This window comes from Sprattus sprattus (genome assembly GCF_963457725.1).
Source record: "Sprattus sprattus genome assembly, chromosome: 19".
NCBI classification, from domain to species: domain Eukaryota; kingdom Metazoa; phylum Chordata; class Actinopteri; order Clupeiformes; family Clupeidae; genus Sprattus; species Sprattus sprattus.
This window is the reverse complement of record NC_137917.1, coordinates 22255082-22272873: the sequence shown is the minus strand read 5'-3', so window position 1 is coordinate 22272873 and position 17792 is coordinate 22255082. Positions and strand designations below refer to the sequence as shown.

General features: G+C 42.2%; 1 protein-coding gene across 1 annotated transcript; it reads left to right on the top strand.

The window, feature by feature from the left end:
• Window positions 1-3599: 3599 nt before the first annotated feature.
• On the top strand, window positions 3600-11413 carry LOC308380667 (von Willebrand factor A domain-containing protein 7-like; the record flags this gene model as incomplete). Its single annotated transcript, XM_080858073.1, has 16 exons — window positions 3600-3797; window positions 4081-4368; window positions 4701-4794; window positions 5069-5197; window positions 5348-5534; window positions 5681-5850; window positions 5942-6054; window positions 6366-6482; window positions 6668-6877; window positions 6994-7126; window positions 7367-7519; window positions 7621-7713; window positions 7902-8173; window positions 8502-8795; window positions 8876-9351; window positions 11407-11413. The coding sequence occupies 16 exons, from the start codon at window positions 3600-3602 to the stop codon at window positions 11411-11413; spliced, it is 2934 nt and encodes a 977-aa protein (XP_080714199.1).
• Between the last annotated feature and the right edge of the window lie 6379 nt (window positions 11414-17792).

Genomic DNA, 17792 nt, shown 5'->3' with positions numbered 1-17792 from the left:
ATTCAACAGTGTCATATGTGTGTCTGTGTGTGTATGCACAGATACTCTGTCCCCTCTACCTTTCAGGCTATTTGTTTAACTTCCATCCTTACTTGATTTATCATGTCATGAATCACTCTGCAATTATCTACCTCATATGTCAATTTATGTTATGTAACCAATATGTTTTTACAGAAATTTGAATAAGATGCTTGGCCAGTAATTTGTTTTCAATGTCAAAACATTTGGTTTAATTCTCGCAGTATTATATTTTTTGTAATCTATAAGAAAAAATGTGAATGGCAAATGTTCTAGTGCAAAACATATCATGTGAAATATTAAGAAGGGGGGGGTTGTGAGAACATAGTGTGCCGGAACAGTCAGTGTGGACACATGCGTCCAATTTCCGATTTCAGTCCGATTTAAATTGGATATTGGACACATGTGACTCCCCAGAACTAGATTCATTGTGTCCAACTTGAGTCCGACTGGACTCCGATGTAAACCCCCAGACACACGATTCGATTCCGCTGGTAATTGGACTGGGCGCGCATGTGTCTCTCGTATCTGATTCAAATTGGACAACAACAACTTTTGCACGTGCTTGAGATCGTGCCCACAGACATATACATGCATCATATATAATGTATATGATATGATAAACACTGCTAGATGCTCAGTTCTTGTGCTCCCTCTCATTCACGTTGAAATACTGAAAGCGAAAGTGAAACTTAGAAACTGGAACGCAACTGTTTGGGACAGAACGCGCTAATTCAGTGAACAAATATTTTCTTATTACTTTTCCACCCGTTGTTAGTCATGTAATCCATTCATATCGATGTGAATCAATCAATACTAATACAACTTTAACTGTGGTGTGTTTTTGTTTCATTTCACAACGTATTTACTGTATAATCAACGGTTTTGCTTCATTTCACAACGTATTTACTGTATAATCAACGGTAGCAGATGTAAACATTCCGCATTTGATTTGAACTGATCTAGTTTTGTCACTTCCATGTGCTTTGAGATAGAGCAGTTAACCCCCCATGGAGACCCCATGGAGAGAATCGGATAGGATCGGAGTGCTGCCATCATGTGCCCGCACTGAAAGAAAGGGCTCAATCAAATTCTTGCAGAAGTGCTTTCAGTCACGTTATACCACCCCACCCGTAGACGTTGTGTCACTTTGTGTTATTTTATCTCAGTAACTATGCAGGAAGATAGGTGCCAGTCATGAGGTGAGACATTTCTGATGCTGAGGTCATTCATTGTGGCATTGTGTGAAATGTCTTAATGTCTGTAGACCTGTGGAAAAAGACAAAAATAACTGAAAAGCATTTTGTTTTAGAAGACTTTGATTTGAAGGACATGGGGTGTAAGTATTAGACAGGACAAGAAGACATAATACAAGGTTATTGAAAAAGCAAAACAAACCTATATTTAATTTTTGCAAAGTTTGCGTACTTGTATTGGTCAAATCACAGACAAAGGCATACAAACGTCGTAAATCTGCCATTTTGCGAGTTTGAGCATTACAAAGACGTTGAACATTCTTTAGAACACAGCTGCTCAACCGTCCGCTGAAACTCCATTGATAAGTTACCGGACTACTTGCGGAGTGCTACGAAAGACGTGAATCAGAGGCAAAAAGGCCACTTTCCTTGACAGCGGTCATTATTGCATAGCAACGGTCAGCTATCGGTTAATAACTGACCGCAGAAAGTTGGGAAGCCCCATTTAAGTGAATGGAGCATTCTACAGCATTAAAGGTGCATTAAGGATTAATAGCTATTCGCTAAAGGTATGCTAGCAGCTAAAACTAACGAAATCTCTTGAAATGTGCTGACTTTGACATTACGACAAACTAATTACTCAACGACTGTCCTTACACAGTCAAACATCAATCATGTGCAACACAAGACTAAGCAAGACGGCAAATAAGCGACTTACTAGATCGGCAGAAGGTAATCAAAGTCAGGTTGGCGGGCATCGGCAGGCAAAACTACAGAAGGCAGTTATATGCCTATCGACCCTGCTATGCCATTGGCACGGACGCAATTCTCCATATTAAAAGTCATTGTAGCGCCCCAATTTTTTTTAAGCTGTTATTTTAAGGTTAAACTGCTTATCCTAACCCTAATCCTGAAGCATAATTGTTGCATATTGTGCCTTTAAGAAGAGCTGCGCGTCGGGCTGCTGTTCGCCCCTTCGGGATTTATTTTTGGATAATGACCTCCAGACAATACATAATCCCGCTTATTATACAGTTACTTGCCAAAGACGATAGAAGACATTCCTCCAACATACCTCTTTTTAATGATTTAGTTGCCGTTTCATGGTTCCCGTTTAGAAATAAATAGTTCTTCAAGCAAATAGAACTTTGAAGTGATAGGTGTTGCGTAGCAACCTATTACTTGCCTTGAGTCTGTTACGTTAAATGACCGGACTTGTTGCGGAATGATGATATGAAAGATGTGAATTAGAAGCACAAAACCCGTTTTCAATGACAAATGTTCTGATGTCAGCTGAACTAGAAATTGATCTGGAACCACCTTTGCCGATAACATGGCAATACGTTCTCCTAGACCAGACATGGGCAAACTACGGCCCGCGGTTCGTACACGGCCCTTTGGGCTTTTTAATCCGGCCCTAGTGTCTGGCCCCCCCCCCCCTTTTTTTTTTAAAGGCACCCAGTGCAACTTTATATAAACATTCAATGAAAAATAAACATTACATTTCTAGTCTTTTTTACATGTAGTAAGTTTCGATAACTCCATAACATTACATATCGACATTCAAGGAGCAAAGATGAGACGTCGTTGTGTGGTGAGAACTGAGCCTGCATGGCTGCTCTAACCTGTTATTGTAAATAATAAAGAGGTTCAAGTGAGGTAATTGGTTTGGGCGCAGGCCTCAGATGTTTTCATGATGTTTGATCAGTCACGTTACGACAAGTTTTTGTATTGTTCATGTTCGTGCAATTTGTTAAATTGCCTTGCAAATAAATGCTTTGCTACCTGTTAAAGGCCAAATCCTTTCATGTGAAGATTTTTACATGTCATTTACTGTATATTAGTTCACACAAACCCTCCATCCATCTGTTCCTGGCCCGGCCCCTCTGTCAAATTTTAGAACCCATTGTGGCCCGCGAGTCAAAAAGTTTGCCCACCCCTGTCCTAGACAGACAAACAGCTCTTTTCACTCTTCTATAGTATGGGCCTCACAAATCTCCATTCATCTGAAAGCCACAGCTTATTTGAGTTTGCCTCATTGCCTTTATCAGTAACCATCTAATCAAATGCCAGCAAATGGTCTGTAGTACCACTTGCAGGTTAGTTTGGTTCCTTTGTATTTTCTCACAGTGGATTTGAGTGTGAGAGTTGGTCATTTGCTGATTTTGTGTCTAAAGCAGCAAACTTCAGTCAGACGACTATTTATAACGAATAAAGAATATCAAAGAGTATTTAATAAGAATACAAAAATGTTTCCATGGTAAGGTTTTTGGTGTTTGGAGGAGTGAATGAAGTGGGGTAGGGAAGTGAGTGAGAGAGAGAGAGAACAAGAGGAATTGGCAATCATTTAAAAAAGAAAATGAATCCTTTTCTCTGCCCAGGATCATGTTCTCTTCAGTGACGGCCCACGCATCTCTGCTCTGGTTGACGCTGTTCTTCTGCCCACTCACCGAAACCTTCAAGCCACTAATCTCTCCTGGCAGTCTCACACACCGTGACATCACCCAGAGGGCCATCTTCCACGTGACAGGCCAAGTGTGCCGTGCAATCGCCGCAGCCAAAGGCCAGGACTTCACCTTGCCTGTGAGAGACTAGTGAGATCATGTAACACACCTCTTAGAGAGAGATAGAGTGAGAGATGCTCTGTAATTTCAGCCCAAATTCCCAGATCTACACAGCAATCAATGTAATATATACTGATTGAAAAAAATTAAAACACTAGGCTCTATAATAGGGGAGTTGTTGAGGCCGTGTAGGAGGCTTATACACATTATATTCTAACTTTGTTCTTATGATCTCTAGTCATTCATTCATCGCAATCTTGCTTTGTTCTTCACTTCTCTCCCTCATCAACCCTGTCTCTCAGATTGATGATAGGCTGACGGCATACACCCTGCAGCAGGCATGCTCCTCAGGGGGGACCTCCCTGTTGTCGGGCCTGGCCTTTCAGGCAGCTGTGACTGAGACTATCAAGAGCAATGTGGCTGTGGACCTTTTTCAGGCTCTGAGCGCTCCGCACCACTTTAATGATGAGACATTCGCTGAAGGGCGGGCCGTGGTTGCCCAGGGTGCCGCTGCCGTCAAGGCTGCCGTGAAGCAAGGGAACTTCATGTCTGCCAGACTCAGCTTGGGTGCTGCCTGTCACACACTGCAGGTGAATGCGTGTTCATATTAAGTGTGTTTGTTCTTGGGCAGTTGCTGTGGAAGAGGAAGAGCTGTTGTCAGACAGAGAGGTTGGTTGTCTTTGGAGAGTTTCAGTTTTTTTGCTCTGGATTCTCAGGGCTTTATGAGGGAAGGATTTTGAAATCATGAACTAAATAGCAAGTTAGTTTGGTGTTACTCAGTTAAAGCTCGCTCTTTCCAAACACATATTATGCCATGTAAAAAGATGGACTAAGTGTTCTTCAGCTCCTTCCTTCGGTCAGCCACAGACACATGATCACCTTAACATTAACACATGACATTCAACATCTCTTTTTCGCACAGGACTTCTACAGCCACAGTAACTGGATAGAGATAGGAAACACAGTACAATTCTCTAATTTGATCAGGCTAGACACGCCTTTGGAAAATCTGGCAGGTATGTGTGTGTGACATTTATGTTACCAACTACTATATTTGATGGGTTAAATCCACTCATTCATGCATCACCTGAGGTACTCTTGAAACAACTAATTTTCCTCTAAGCTACTCACATCACTTGTGTCACCACCTATTAATATCACTCACTAAATCTTTTTTTGCATTACCTGCCAGGCATTGTTCTAAGATAAACATTACACAATGCTGTTTCTTACACCCACTCTCTTTCTCTCATATAAGCTCAAACACACTGTGTAATATTTCTTTTCCAGATCCCTATAGAGCCACCTGCAGAAACTGCATAGGGGGAGACTGCAGTGATAACATCCTATCTGAGATCCTGCAGGAGAAGAAACTCACATCAGGCTACTTCAACCTCTTCTCTTCAGCCAAGCCACCAGGTTGCCATGTTCACGTCTAATCCCTTTTCAAAGACACTTATCTGTGCATGAGACCAGTACACTAATTTGTTTGTGAATACTCTACTGATGCTCATAGCCCACTAGAGATAAACATATATAGCGCATTAATGTGTGCCCAACTCACCGCAGGAAAGTGCAGCCATGGTGGGTTTTTGGACCAGACCAGACATCGGGTTCCAGTTGGTGGGATTAACAAGGATACCACCACAGCGAGCCATGGGCACTTGCACCTGCGAGCAGCACAGGTGGCCATCAACGCCACCATGGAGCTCCTGGAGGACATCAGACTGGCCACCGGGGACAAAAACTTCCTGCAGTAATATAGACTGACCGGTTGAATGATTGAAAACCTGTCTGTATTTTACCACTTTGCAGAAAGTCAGAACATTCATATAGGTTACCAGCTGTTTGTGCATGAAAGAACAACTTCCCTCTCTCTCCCTCTTTGTCTTTCTCTCTCAGGTTAGTGGGAGTGTCACAATCATTCGTGCTATGTTTAGTGGTTGACACCACAGGTAGCATGTCTGATGACATTGCTGCAGTAAAGCGGCGCTCATTCTCCATCATTGATAGCAAACGTGGCACCCAGGAGGAGCCCTCAGAGTACATCCTGGTCCCATTCAATGACCCAGGTCAGGCCAGCAGGGGGCGCACTCTCATGTGAAATGCACAGGTCTTGTCGTTCCACATTAACTGCTGGTGTCTCTGTCTGTGATTGTACAGACTTTGGGCCACTGATCAGGACAACGGATGCAGATATTTTCAAGCAGCACATCAACAAGCTCAGAGCCGCTGGTGGAGGTGATACACCTGAAATGAGCTTATCAGGACTAAAGGTATGTACTGTATGCATGTGCTTAAACGGCAGCCTCCTCTTAAAACAACGATACTATTATTAAGTGACTCACTCCACTTTTGTGGAGTGTTTTAACAGTGTTGTTATATGTTCACATTATGATCACGTGAGCTTTCATGAATTAATGAAAAAATGGCCCGTTGTCTTTGTGGCAATGACAATAAAGTACTTTGAACTTCGATCTTTGAACTTGAACTAAAAAAATAGTCTCCAGTTTTCGACAGTTGTCAGGAAGGATTCTATGCATGAGCATGAGTAAAAGGTAATTTTCTGTTGTCGTCCGATGACCAGCTGGCGCTCACTGCAGCTCCCCCTTCCTCTAACATCTTTCTCTTCACGGACGCTCCTGCCAAAGATGCTGAGCTGAAGAGCACTGTGACTGCACTGATTGAGAGCACCAAGTCAAAGGTGAATTTGGTGGGATCAACCTTTTTGTGTCTCTGTGACACTGTCTGTAGGTGACGCTTGTTAATCTGAGGTTGCATATCTTGGTAGTTTTTATATACTCTGTTCAGAATTGTGTAGCTAATCTTTGTGTGTAATATTTCACATGTTTGTGTATGCTATTTTAAAGCACATATCTTGTCCCATAGGTCACCTTCGTGCTAACTAATCTCTTATGGCCACGCTCAGCACGTCGCCGTAAGCGCTCTCGGAGCCGCACATCAAATCGCATATCTGAAGCAGATGCTCAGCTCTACCGGGACCTAGCACAGGCTTCAGGGGGCCAGGCCATAGAGGTCTCCAAGTCCTCACTGCCTCGGGCCACCGTGATCATAGAGGACTCCTCAACCCCTGCTCTGGTACCCGATAGGTTTCGACATTTATTAGAGATGTGGGATCATTTAGTGTTTTAAAGACTGGTTAGCTTGGCTTTCTGTGCTGTTGGGCTAATAAAATGTAATTCTGCCGCCCTCAGGTGACCCTGCTCCAGGCCGTGAGGACCTCGGTGAGGGCTGAGAAGTTCTCCTTCCTGCTGGACGAGTTGGTGTCCAATGTGACGCTGTACATCACAGGGTCCTCACCTGCGTTTACTCTCTACAGTCCCACAGGTTTGAGGGGTGACCATCACCCATGTCTCTGTACATATTAGATATTTAAACAGATATTTGATATTTTCTTTGCATTTACATGTTTTTCATGCAATCAGTTTCATACGGCAGATGTGGATTTCCCTGTCACATGAATGCATCACTGAAACTGTGATACTTCCATTTTACTTTTTGACAAATTAGTCAGAAATGTCTTTTTTTTCCCTTCAATGAATATTTTTTACCTGTAATCCATTTCAGCCGAGTCACAGAGCCATGTGGTGTCAGAGGGACCTCTGGGTACGATTCAGAGGGTGGGAAACCTACAGCGTATGCAAGTCAAGACCCACAACCGCACAGGACTGTGGGTTATCACCATACACTCCACAGCAACATTTACTGTCAAAGTCACAGGTCAGCAGTTCCAAATATTCAGAGAAATATGATGCAACATAACACCTACTGTACCTACATGAAACTTCATGTAGTGTGCCTCGGTGTGTGTTTCTGTGCAGGTCAAAGTTCCATCGACTTCTTGTTCAACTTTGTGGAGGCCTTTGGAGGAGCAAATGGAGATTTTAGCCTAAAACAGAGTCGTCCATCCGTTGGTATGTTGAAAGCACTCCAATAGTGCTTGTTAATAAGGTGCAGCTGCAGGAGTATATCATCTTAATCTATACATGACTGATATTTGGAAGTAGGGGTCAGAAAGCGGCACCAACTTTATGACATCTTTTGGAAGATTTGTTTTAGTTTGTTTGTGACCACTGAATAATCAATTGTCTTTCCAAAACAGGTAAGAACACTACCCTCTTGATGTCAGTAACAGGAAGTGGTTCATTGAGGGTGACTGAGGTGGCTCTGGTGCCTGTCTCTGGATCTGGTGCTGTAAATGGAACTGTGGAGGCATTAGGAGGTGAGGCATTCCTGGTAACGGTTGACGAACTGCCGTTGGGAAACTTCATCATCCATCTGAGGGGGGAAACCAGTGGGTCCTCCCGGTCCTCCCCCATCGTCTTCCTTAGGCAGTCCTCTACACAGCTCAGGGCCTCCAGGGTGGCTGTGACGGTGAGCTAACAATGTTTTAACTTCTAATTCCTCCTTAAAGTCAGAATCTTTGGCATGTATCATGTTTGGGATGTTGTACAATTATGGCAATTTCAAAGGATGAGTTTAGAATTTCTAAATTTTACGTCAATGATTATTTTTTTCTTTCCAATTTTCTGACCCTAGATACTTCATAGATAGCCCATGTCCAGTTCTATCAATGCTTATTAATATTTTACTAATATCATATTTTTTGAGGCAATGAAAATTAACTTAAGGGTGGATACTGGCAGAGCCATCCCAGCTGTCGACACTAAAGCTATATTCTTATGATGCCTCCTCATCACAGGCCGCAGTAAACAGCACTTTGGAACCTGGAACGACCATTACTGTGCCTTTCACAGTGGAAACCAATACCACAGCAGGTAGCTATACCATCCAAGCGAGGAACGATCGCGGCTTCAACTCGTCTTTCCCCAGCAGTGTGACTCTGGAGGCTGGAGGCCGTGCTGAGGGCTCAGTGACTCTCACAGCTCCCTCAGACACCGCTTCAGGCACCGACGTCACGCTGACCATCGAGGCAGAAGCTCCTGGAGCCACCGACTCCAACTATGTTGTCATTAGGTTTGCTGTTGCCACTAAGGTAACTTTAAGGTTTCTTTAAGTACTTGACTACCAGTCATTTAGTGACAAACTGACAGGCCTTTGGTTTCTTTTCCACAGGTGACTGACTTTACCCGTCCTGTTTGCCAAGTGGACCTCACTGCCAACTGTCCACAAGACTGCAGCCAGGCTACGTGGCAGCTCTCTGCCAACCTGACTGATGGCAATGGGACAGGCATTGTTCTTGTAACACTCCAGCAGGGCAATGGCACCGTCAACACCAGCTCTTCTGACGCAGGCATCACCTTTGCGACCTATAGCGCCTCCTGCTGTTCTGAGGTGGTGGTACTGGTCATGGTTGATGACGCTGGCAATGCTGGTGTCTGCTCTGCTTCCATTAGAGACCTCTCCTCTGACACCACCCCTCAGACTCCCACAGCCAACGCCACAGTAATGCAGATAGCCCCATCTTCCAGTGCAGGGCACTGCCTTAACCTCGCCATCTGGCTGTGGCCCATAGTTATGCTCCTGCTGCTCCTAGTGCTACTGAAGATACGCGCTCGGTGGAAGAAGACGAGAAGACCTCTGAAAGAAGGGTATAGATTGTCTGGGAAGTCCCGCCCCTCTTCTTCCGGCCAATTTGATGTTGCCTCAGAAGTGGGTCTGGCAAACTTGCTATAGAAGTTCATTTCAGCATTGTAAGGATCCTTGGGGCCAATCACAAACTGGCTATTGGCTACCTGGCGCGCCATTGGCGGATTTAAACTAAACACGGCTAGGTAACAAAAGCTATGGCACGGACAGATTTTAAACATTGGACATGGTGGCCGCCGAAGTACCGCAACACTTTGATAAGGCACGTTTTCTTTGAAAACAGAACAGAAACTTGCCCTGGAACAATTCATACAGAAAAATATGTGTTTGCTTTATTACCGATCGTTGTATCGTTGTATAGTATCGTTGGTCTGATTGGTTAAAGGCGTGTCCAATTACGTGACTGAAGTGGACCGCTGTTGGGTAGTTCGCCAAACCAACTGAGCAAACAAAATGCAGTGAAGGGGCGGGGAATTCCCAGACAATGGTATAGAAGGAAGGGTGGCCTCAGGGCGGAAACATAACTAGGGTAAATATTTAGCAGGGTAAGGCGGAATCTATGAAGCGACACTATGGTTCCGACTGAGCTAAAGACCAGGCAGAAGGGTTTATTACTTATCATTACTTTAATCCATGTATTTCTTTTGCGGCTTGCTTTTATTGATTTTATGTAAAGCCCTTTGAACTGCAGCTCTTGTACGAAATGTGCTAAATAAATAAAGTCTTACTTACTTACTTACTAAGTAGTATGTTTCTTTGGCATTCAATAAAGCATTTGGTGTTTGCTTCAAGGGTCATGAAGGGTCATTCTCAATAGTACAAGGTGTCCCCAAAACAAATTTAAGGAATTTAGAAAACCATGACTTTGGGCAAAAGGGAAGCTAAGTACATCAGCAAAGGTAATCAGATGCACTCACATATTAGCACCGTAAGAGTTTGACATCTCATTAGTAGAGTAGCTTCCTTGAACTTTCCATAACAAACTGAACTAACTTTCAGTGACCTTTTCCGCAGGCAACCCTTTCATCTCAAAACATCCTGGTCACATATATACAAAATAAAAGTCTTTGGTTCAACAAAATACAATTCTTTGTATCTAATACTAAAGGTCCTTTGTACCACATTTGACACAGAAAAATATTAAAATTCACAATAGATAAACAGAGTTATCTACAGTGTAATTAATTTGTGATTGTTGCCGAGATGGATCTTTGTTCCTCTGTACAAAGCACACCAACAGAACACTGAGTCTTCAGCTTGTTAGCTCCACTTATCAATGCTCATTTTCCAGAAAATGTAAAACAGGCAATAAAAACAAACATGTAATATATACATTAAGAATATACTAGGGCTGGGCAAGTTAACGTGATATTATCGCGTTAATTCATCAATTAATTAACGGCGACAATTATTTTATTGTGCGTTAACGCAGGTTTTTTAATTAATTTTATTATTGTAAAAGTCTGTTGCCTACAGGCTTTTGTTTTGTAAAAGTCTGCTGCTGACTGCTGCTTAACCGGAAAAGAGGAGAAGGGCATAGACATATACTTTAATATTAGTCTGAGTTTTTTTTCTGTTTTTTTTTTTTTCTTTTTCTCTGTTTGCCGATTTTCTGTCAACGATTCCCGGGACACTGAGGTGCACGAAATTTGGTGGGCATGTAGCCCAACTAGATGAGCGTGGAACCATTGATTTTCGTCTTGATCCGTTGCACCCCCGGCGGACTGGACCCGTTTTAAAGAGGGTGGGGCGATTCAGTTTTCTGTGAATAAGTCGAAAACTGTAGGGCTTAGGAGGACCACATTTTTTTTGTATGTTGGTCTTAAGAGGCAACGTCAACCATTCCACTACCAAGTTACCTAGTTACAAATGCAAAAGGCAAAAATGGAGTGTTCAAAAACATTTTAATTGTAAGTTGACAAGGTCAGAACTGCACGAAATCGGAGGTGTGGGATCATTATGACACCTTCTGACTGCACGTTAAGTTTCGTGGAATTCCGTTCACGGGGGGCATGTAATAAATTGATTTATATGGTTGTATACCAACTGGCCTGTAGGTGGTGAGACAGAGTTTTCTTCGAATATCCCGAGAACCGTAGGGCCTTGGAGGGCCGAATTGTTCTTGTATGTTTGTGTTAAGGGGCCATGCCAACCCATACCATAACCAGTCATTACATGTATAGCGCCACCTAGATAAAAATTAAAGAGCAATAATGAAGTGTTTTAATCGAATATATGTCAAAGTGCTCGGAAAATTACCAAATTTGCCAGGGACATCAAGCATGTAACTGTCCATCTTCGGTAGGGTTTTTGTCAATGGATGAAGCAAAATGGCTCTGTAGCGCCCCCTAGAACATTGCAAAAAAAAACTGTACATTGGGGTTATTTTGGCGTAGCTTGACGGAATTCGGTACACGTCTTCGTCATTCTTGGACGCACCAAAAAGTCTCCGACGCCATGGTGGCAGGTCCACAGGAAGTCGGCCATTTTGAGTGGAAGATGCGTTTTGACGGCGTTTGCACACCTCGCATCTGTTCGAACTCCTCCGACAAATTTAATGGTAACGCCTTGAAATGTGGTCAGGTTACTCTAAAAGTTATATTGGATTTTCTCATTAGTCGGAAGGTGTGGGCGTGGCAGACCCTCAAACTTTGCCAACTTGCCAGTGCTTGCCACAAAACACAAAGTCTCTTATAACTCTTGCGAACATGGTTTGATCCAAAGAAAATGTCTTAGAGTGGACGCTGGCCCGTACATATGCCTGACTGATATCACCTATAGCGCCACCTGTTGGTGGTTGGAAACTTCACTTTGTTTCCACACCTCTTTATGTGACCTGTTTTAACAAACTACATTGCAAAAGAAGAATATACCAAAACAATCCACAAAAAAGTAGTACACAAAACATTACATTACCAAATCATCAAAATCTATCACAAATAATTCCTTTAATACATAAAAATGAAACACAAACCAATTTACACACACAAAACACATAAACACACTGACAACCATGACTCATTCTGTGTTAAAACCTACTGAACAGTTCGGCGGTCATATTTTGTAACGCTTTGCGTTACGTCTAGTAATATATCTGGTGCAAGCCTTAGTTTCGGTGCTGATGCTGGATAATCTCTAGACAGTCTAGACTAGAGGGGAAGAAAAGAGACAAAGTGAGGGGGCAGAGCTTGGCTGCCTTATATGTGTTCATGTACATCATTGTTATGGTGACGAGGAACAATGTTTTCCACAGCTATCGGCATTAGCCGGCAAAGGTCAATTTTGTTGAGTTATCGTTGGCTAGCTGTATGAGAATTGTAGTTATACAAGGATAGCAGGGCGCTTCATTATTTGTTTTCCTTCCAAATGGAATTCCAATAGTTATTCTGTAGACTACTTTTTTACATATTTTTTTTTTTACAGAGATTTGGATGCTTTATTAGTATTTGTTTAAATGAAAATCACTGGGATTATATTTTGCGTTTTGCCGAATTCTCTGCCTTATCATATTGACATGTAGACCCTATGACGGTCGAGGTGCGACCCCACATGAACAGCACACAACCACTAGCGCACCCAAACAGACATGGTTTGCACACACACGCACACACAAACACTACTACCACTGATTACAATGGATCCACCTCATTGAAACGGCTTATTGCCTAGACTGGTGGAGGGGACCTTAAAAGTGGTCTGGGCCAAACCCACATTTTTCACGGCAACCGAGGCTCGGTCCGTCACAGACCCCAAACACATTCATTGAAATGAATCAGTGGCATGTCCTGCCTCTAGCGTCATATGCATGCAGTGAAACTGATCTGCTCAGCCCACAGCAAACTGGAAGTGCGACCACAAGGTAAGAACATGACGAGAGACATTGTTTTCCTTTATTTAGAAAAATTGTGTGTTTATTTGTTGTATTGCTGAAATATACAGTGAATTATGAACTTGCCGTTTAACGTGATATTTAGTTTCATGACATTCTGTTTACATTTCATTATGTAGTCAAATATGTTACTTTAAAGATCTAGATTGTCAGGAAAAGTAATCAGATTATTCTTGAACATGCGCTTGTTTTATGCCACTTTACTTCTAGATGAGTTTTTAGCTAAATAATTGTAATTATGTAATCAGTGCTCTGAATCACAGTATTTAAAGTATTTCTAATGGAGTCCTTGTCAATAGTTTTAGATAGATAGTGAGATAGATAGATTGCTGAAGTTCTGGATAAAACAGATGTGAGACTTTCCACATGTAATGTATAATCAAACCTCTACAGCAAACTAAAGTGCCTTGCCAAGTGTACGTGCTGTGGTCATTTGTGGAGTTGTGAAGTTTTGCAAACAACTTGCATTGTAAATTGAAGCAAACTCATTGGCTCTTAATAATTTGGAATATCAGAAATATTTGTACTGTATGTTAGTAATGTGTCTGTAAGCTTTTTGTTTTTGTGGGGCACTGAAAAGCACCTTTCACGTAGAAATGGAAAAAACTGTTCACTAAAGGAAATGAAAGTAAGTCTATGTGGGGGGAAAAAACTTAAAAGCCCATTAGGATTATTTTTTCACTTCTCCTGTTCCTCTTAAAACACACTTCAGAGTTATCTTCCAGTTATGTGTACCCTTGTCTGATGTGGATATATTTTGCTTTTATTTGATCTATATAGGCCATTGTTTTGAAAGTGGTTCGAACGGTGACAGGAAATGGCAAGCAATACCCTGCTGTTGTTTCTCCTACTCTGTGTGCATGGTAATACTGTTTCCACACCTCTTGCTTTGCAGCCGCAGAATTGTTTGACAGTTAAGAATTGGCTTGGTATGGTTTTGTCTCTCCATCGCCATGTTTGCAGAAGGCTACACCGTAGACCTGCCCCTAAATTATGCAAAGCTGAAGCTGTAGTTGAATCGTATATTTAACTGTTTAATTATTTGTACAGTGGTGTGTTTTTTACTGTGTCCAGTTGAACTGATTTTCATCATATTACTCTTTCCTCACATCCGACTGCTTTGAAGAGGGAACAACGGCAAATCAAGGTATGGCCTAAAGTTTCAATAATATAATAATATAAATATGTATTAGGATTCATAGAATGTGTGTTATTGTGTTTTCTTGTTTTCCTATGATTGGAACTCATGTTGCTTTGTTGACTGGGATCAGATGACGTGTTTCTGAACATTGTTGAAATGTGAAATTTCTGTATTATTATTGCAAATGTCTATGAGATAATACAAATAAAAACGTATTAAATTTCACACAGTGTTGATGGTTGACATATGACTGCCTGACAGTCTTATATGACTTATTGAAATACTGATGAACTAAAGGCTTAAGAGGTGAAAACAAGAGGTTTACTTTGTCGTGTTGCCTTGCATAGGATTCCATAGTGAAGCCTTTTTGTGGTTGCAGGCTTAAGGGTTCTAACTCAATGCTGGACCATTAATTGTCCTTAATTGCCCAGGTTGAAAAACACCTACATTTCCCTTTAGTGTAGCTTGGCAAAGAAGTTGTGATTTCACTACTAGATGTCCTTAATGCCTAGCCTCATGTGCTGTTTCCATGTAAAGGTTTACTCCTCTCACCCCTCCTTTTCCTTAGTCTGTCCCATGTAAAGGTTTACTCCTGTCACCCCTCCTTTTCCTTAGTCTGTCCCATGTAAAGGTTTACTCCTCTCACCCCTCCTTCTCATTTGTCTGTCCCACGCAGCTTCCATTCAGGAGAATGCCCCCTGCTACAGGATCGAGCCTGTGACACTGGTATGTGTGGTTATCAGTGACATTGTCCTGACCGTGGCTATTGTCCTCATCACGTACTTCTGTGCAAGCCGCCGCAGACGACAGACATACAATGGTAAACCCACGCTTCATTCATATCTCTTATACGGTAGGCTATAGCTGTACTATAGGGGCAGCCGTGGCCTACCCGTTAGGGTTTCAGGCCGGAAACCATAGGGTGGCCGGTTTGATCCCCAACGAGTAGGAAAAATGTGGGCGGGGGAAGTGGTAGACAACTGCTCTCCCATGCCCACATCCATGGCTGAAGTGCCCTTGAGCAAGGCACCTAAACCCGATCACTGCTCCCCGGGCGCCACCAAAGGCAGCTCGCTGCTCCAGGTTAGTGTGTAACCTCACTTCACTGTGTGTTTGTGTGTCACTTCCCTGGATGGGTTAAATGCAGAGGTGAATTTCTTCATAATCAGAGTGTGTGTGTCTACACCACCAATGCCATAGAGAGGACTTTCATTTTCACTATAGCTTGGGCTCCTGTACAGGTTGGGCTACATCCTGTTTGGGTCTATTGAGAGTTCAGTGATCGAGGACGGCAGACTGGTAAAGAGTGGCAACAATACTTGCACTCATCTTTGAACAACTAAGTATGATCATGCAGATGCTTCGTCCTTAATGAAAGTGGTCAATGGTATAGAGGCCTAATCATGTAGGGGCTTCGTCCTTAATGAAAGTGGTCAATGGTATAGAGGCCTACTCATGCAGATGCTCTGTCCTTAATGAAAGTGGTCAATGGTATAGAGGCCTACTCATGTTGGGGCTTCGTCTGACTCTTGTGAGTGGGTGAGAGACACTGGAAACTGTGACTTATATATATATATATATATATGGAAAAAAGTCAACAAGTTTTCTAAAACTTAAAATTTCTCCAGTATTTCACGGTAACAAAGCAACAAAGAGCAGACCTCAGCAAGATGGAAACCACAAAAGCTGAAAGGGAGAAGAACCCTCCCTGTTTCCTGTCATTTCCTGTCTCATAAAGAGTCGTAATGTTTTCCATTGCTCTTGAAGGACCTGTACTGTTGTTGTGCAGTATGATTGCAAAATAACATCCTGCACTACTACACCTCATCAGCAAAAACTAAACGTATCCGTCCGACATAACACTCATTGGACCTCTGCACCCCACCAAATAAACGGCAAGGCCAGTACAGTAGGATTTGAATATCCGTCTGTTTAACAGTTGAGAGTGAGCTCCTGGCATCAACTGTAAGTGTCAGTGAAAAGCGGTTGTGTCAGGTTAAGGGTCAGGTGTCTAGCATTGGTGGGGTTTGTTCAAGAAAAACACAGACTGTTGTTGTTGTTGAAGGCTTTGAGATGCCGATGAGGTATTACATTTCTGATTGAATGCAATGTTCTAAAATCTGACAGACTTTTTGCCAACTTCTTTGCGTGTGAGATATAAATACATAGAAATGGACAGACACTACTCTCGAGTTAGGTAGCTTTGCTGAATGATGAAGTATCTCAATTTGGAAGGTTAAATGCATAAGCTATAAAATATCAGGACGTTCTGAACAAACATAGTTATTGAATTCAATCAAATTGTATGTGTTTTGTCTATAATCTTTCCAGCAATTAATAACATTGCCGTTCATTTTAATTAAGCGCATTTATTTTTTCCCCTCGACAGCTGAAAAGGTCTACATGAATGTGAGGGCAAACTGCAAGAAGTAAGACAACAAGGCACACAGGAACAGTCCACGGCACATTATTCACCCTTGCCTTTGCACAATAAACACCTATAACTGATTTCACACACCATCGCCTTTGCACAATACACACCTATAACTGATTTCACACACCATTGCTTTTGTGCAATACACACCTATAACTGATTTCACACACATCCACACATGGATGATTTGCACTGGGTAGGCATCACAAAGGACATGGATTCATCTCTTCAGCTCAGACCTTCAAACTGTTATCAGTATCTGCAGCTCAGAGAACGTATGCCAGCTGACCCGAGGCTGCGAATACTCCTATAGTCATATCAGTATCTGTATTACCATGGTGAGTTATCGTTTGGGAGGGGCTACTTGAGGCAGCTGAGAGATATGTTGTGGATATGCTGAAGCATCTTTACGAGCATTAGCGTTTTCTAAGGTTATATGGGAAGAAACTACCATGATCACATGAAATTGAAATACATGAAATATGAAGATGTAGCGATCAATGGTGGGGTTTTACAGTTATTTAGCTTGACTTCCCAACGTTTACTTACGTAGGGGGGTTGGGTGGTTAGCTTTTAGTTAAAAGGTCAGTGATTTTATCAATGGTGACACACATCATGGACTTGGTCTTCCTTGCATGTTCTGGATAAAACATTCTGATTTGGCATGAAGATTACCTCATCTCTCCTTTCATCAAGCATGATATTTTCAATAATGTTTACTATATTTGTAATTTTTTAAATACTTACAAATGTATATACTTTCTGTAACATTGGCGCCGTCTGCTGGCCATGGCCTTGCCCTTGGCTGTTGTTCAATCTTTCAATCAATATATTAAGGAGTAAATGTTCAAAAGCTGATTCTGTCTTGGAATAACCAACACCACTTCTAGGTAGCGTTTTGAGTTCTAACCTACTGTGGAGAATGTTATGTGCCCATCAAGGAATAAAATTGCAATAAATGTATTAAAGTACTAAAAAG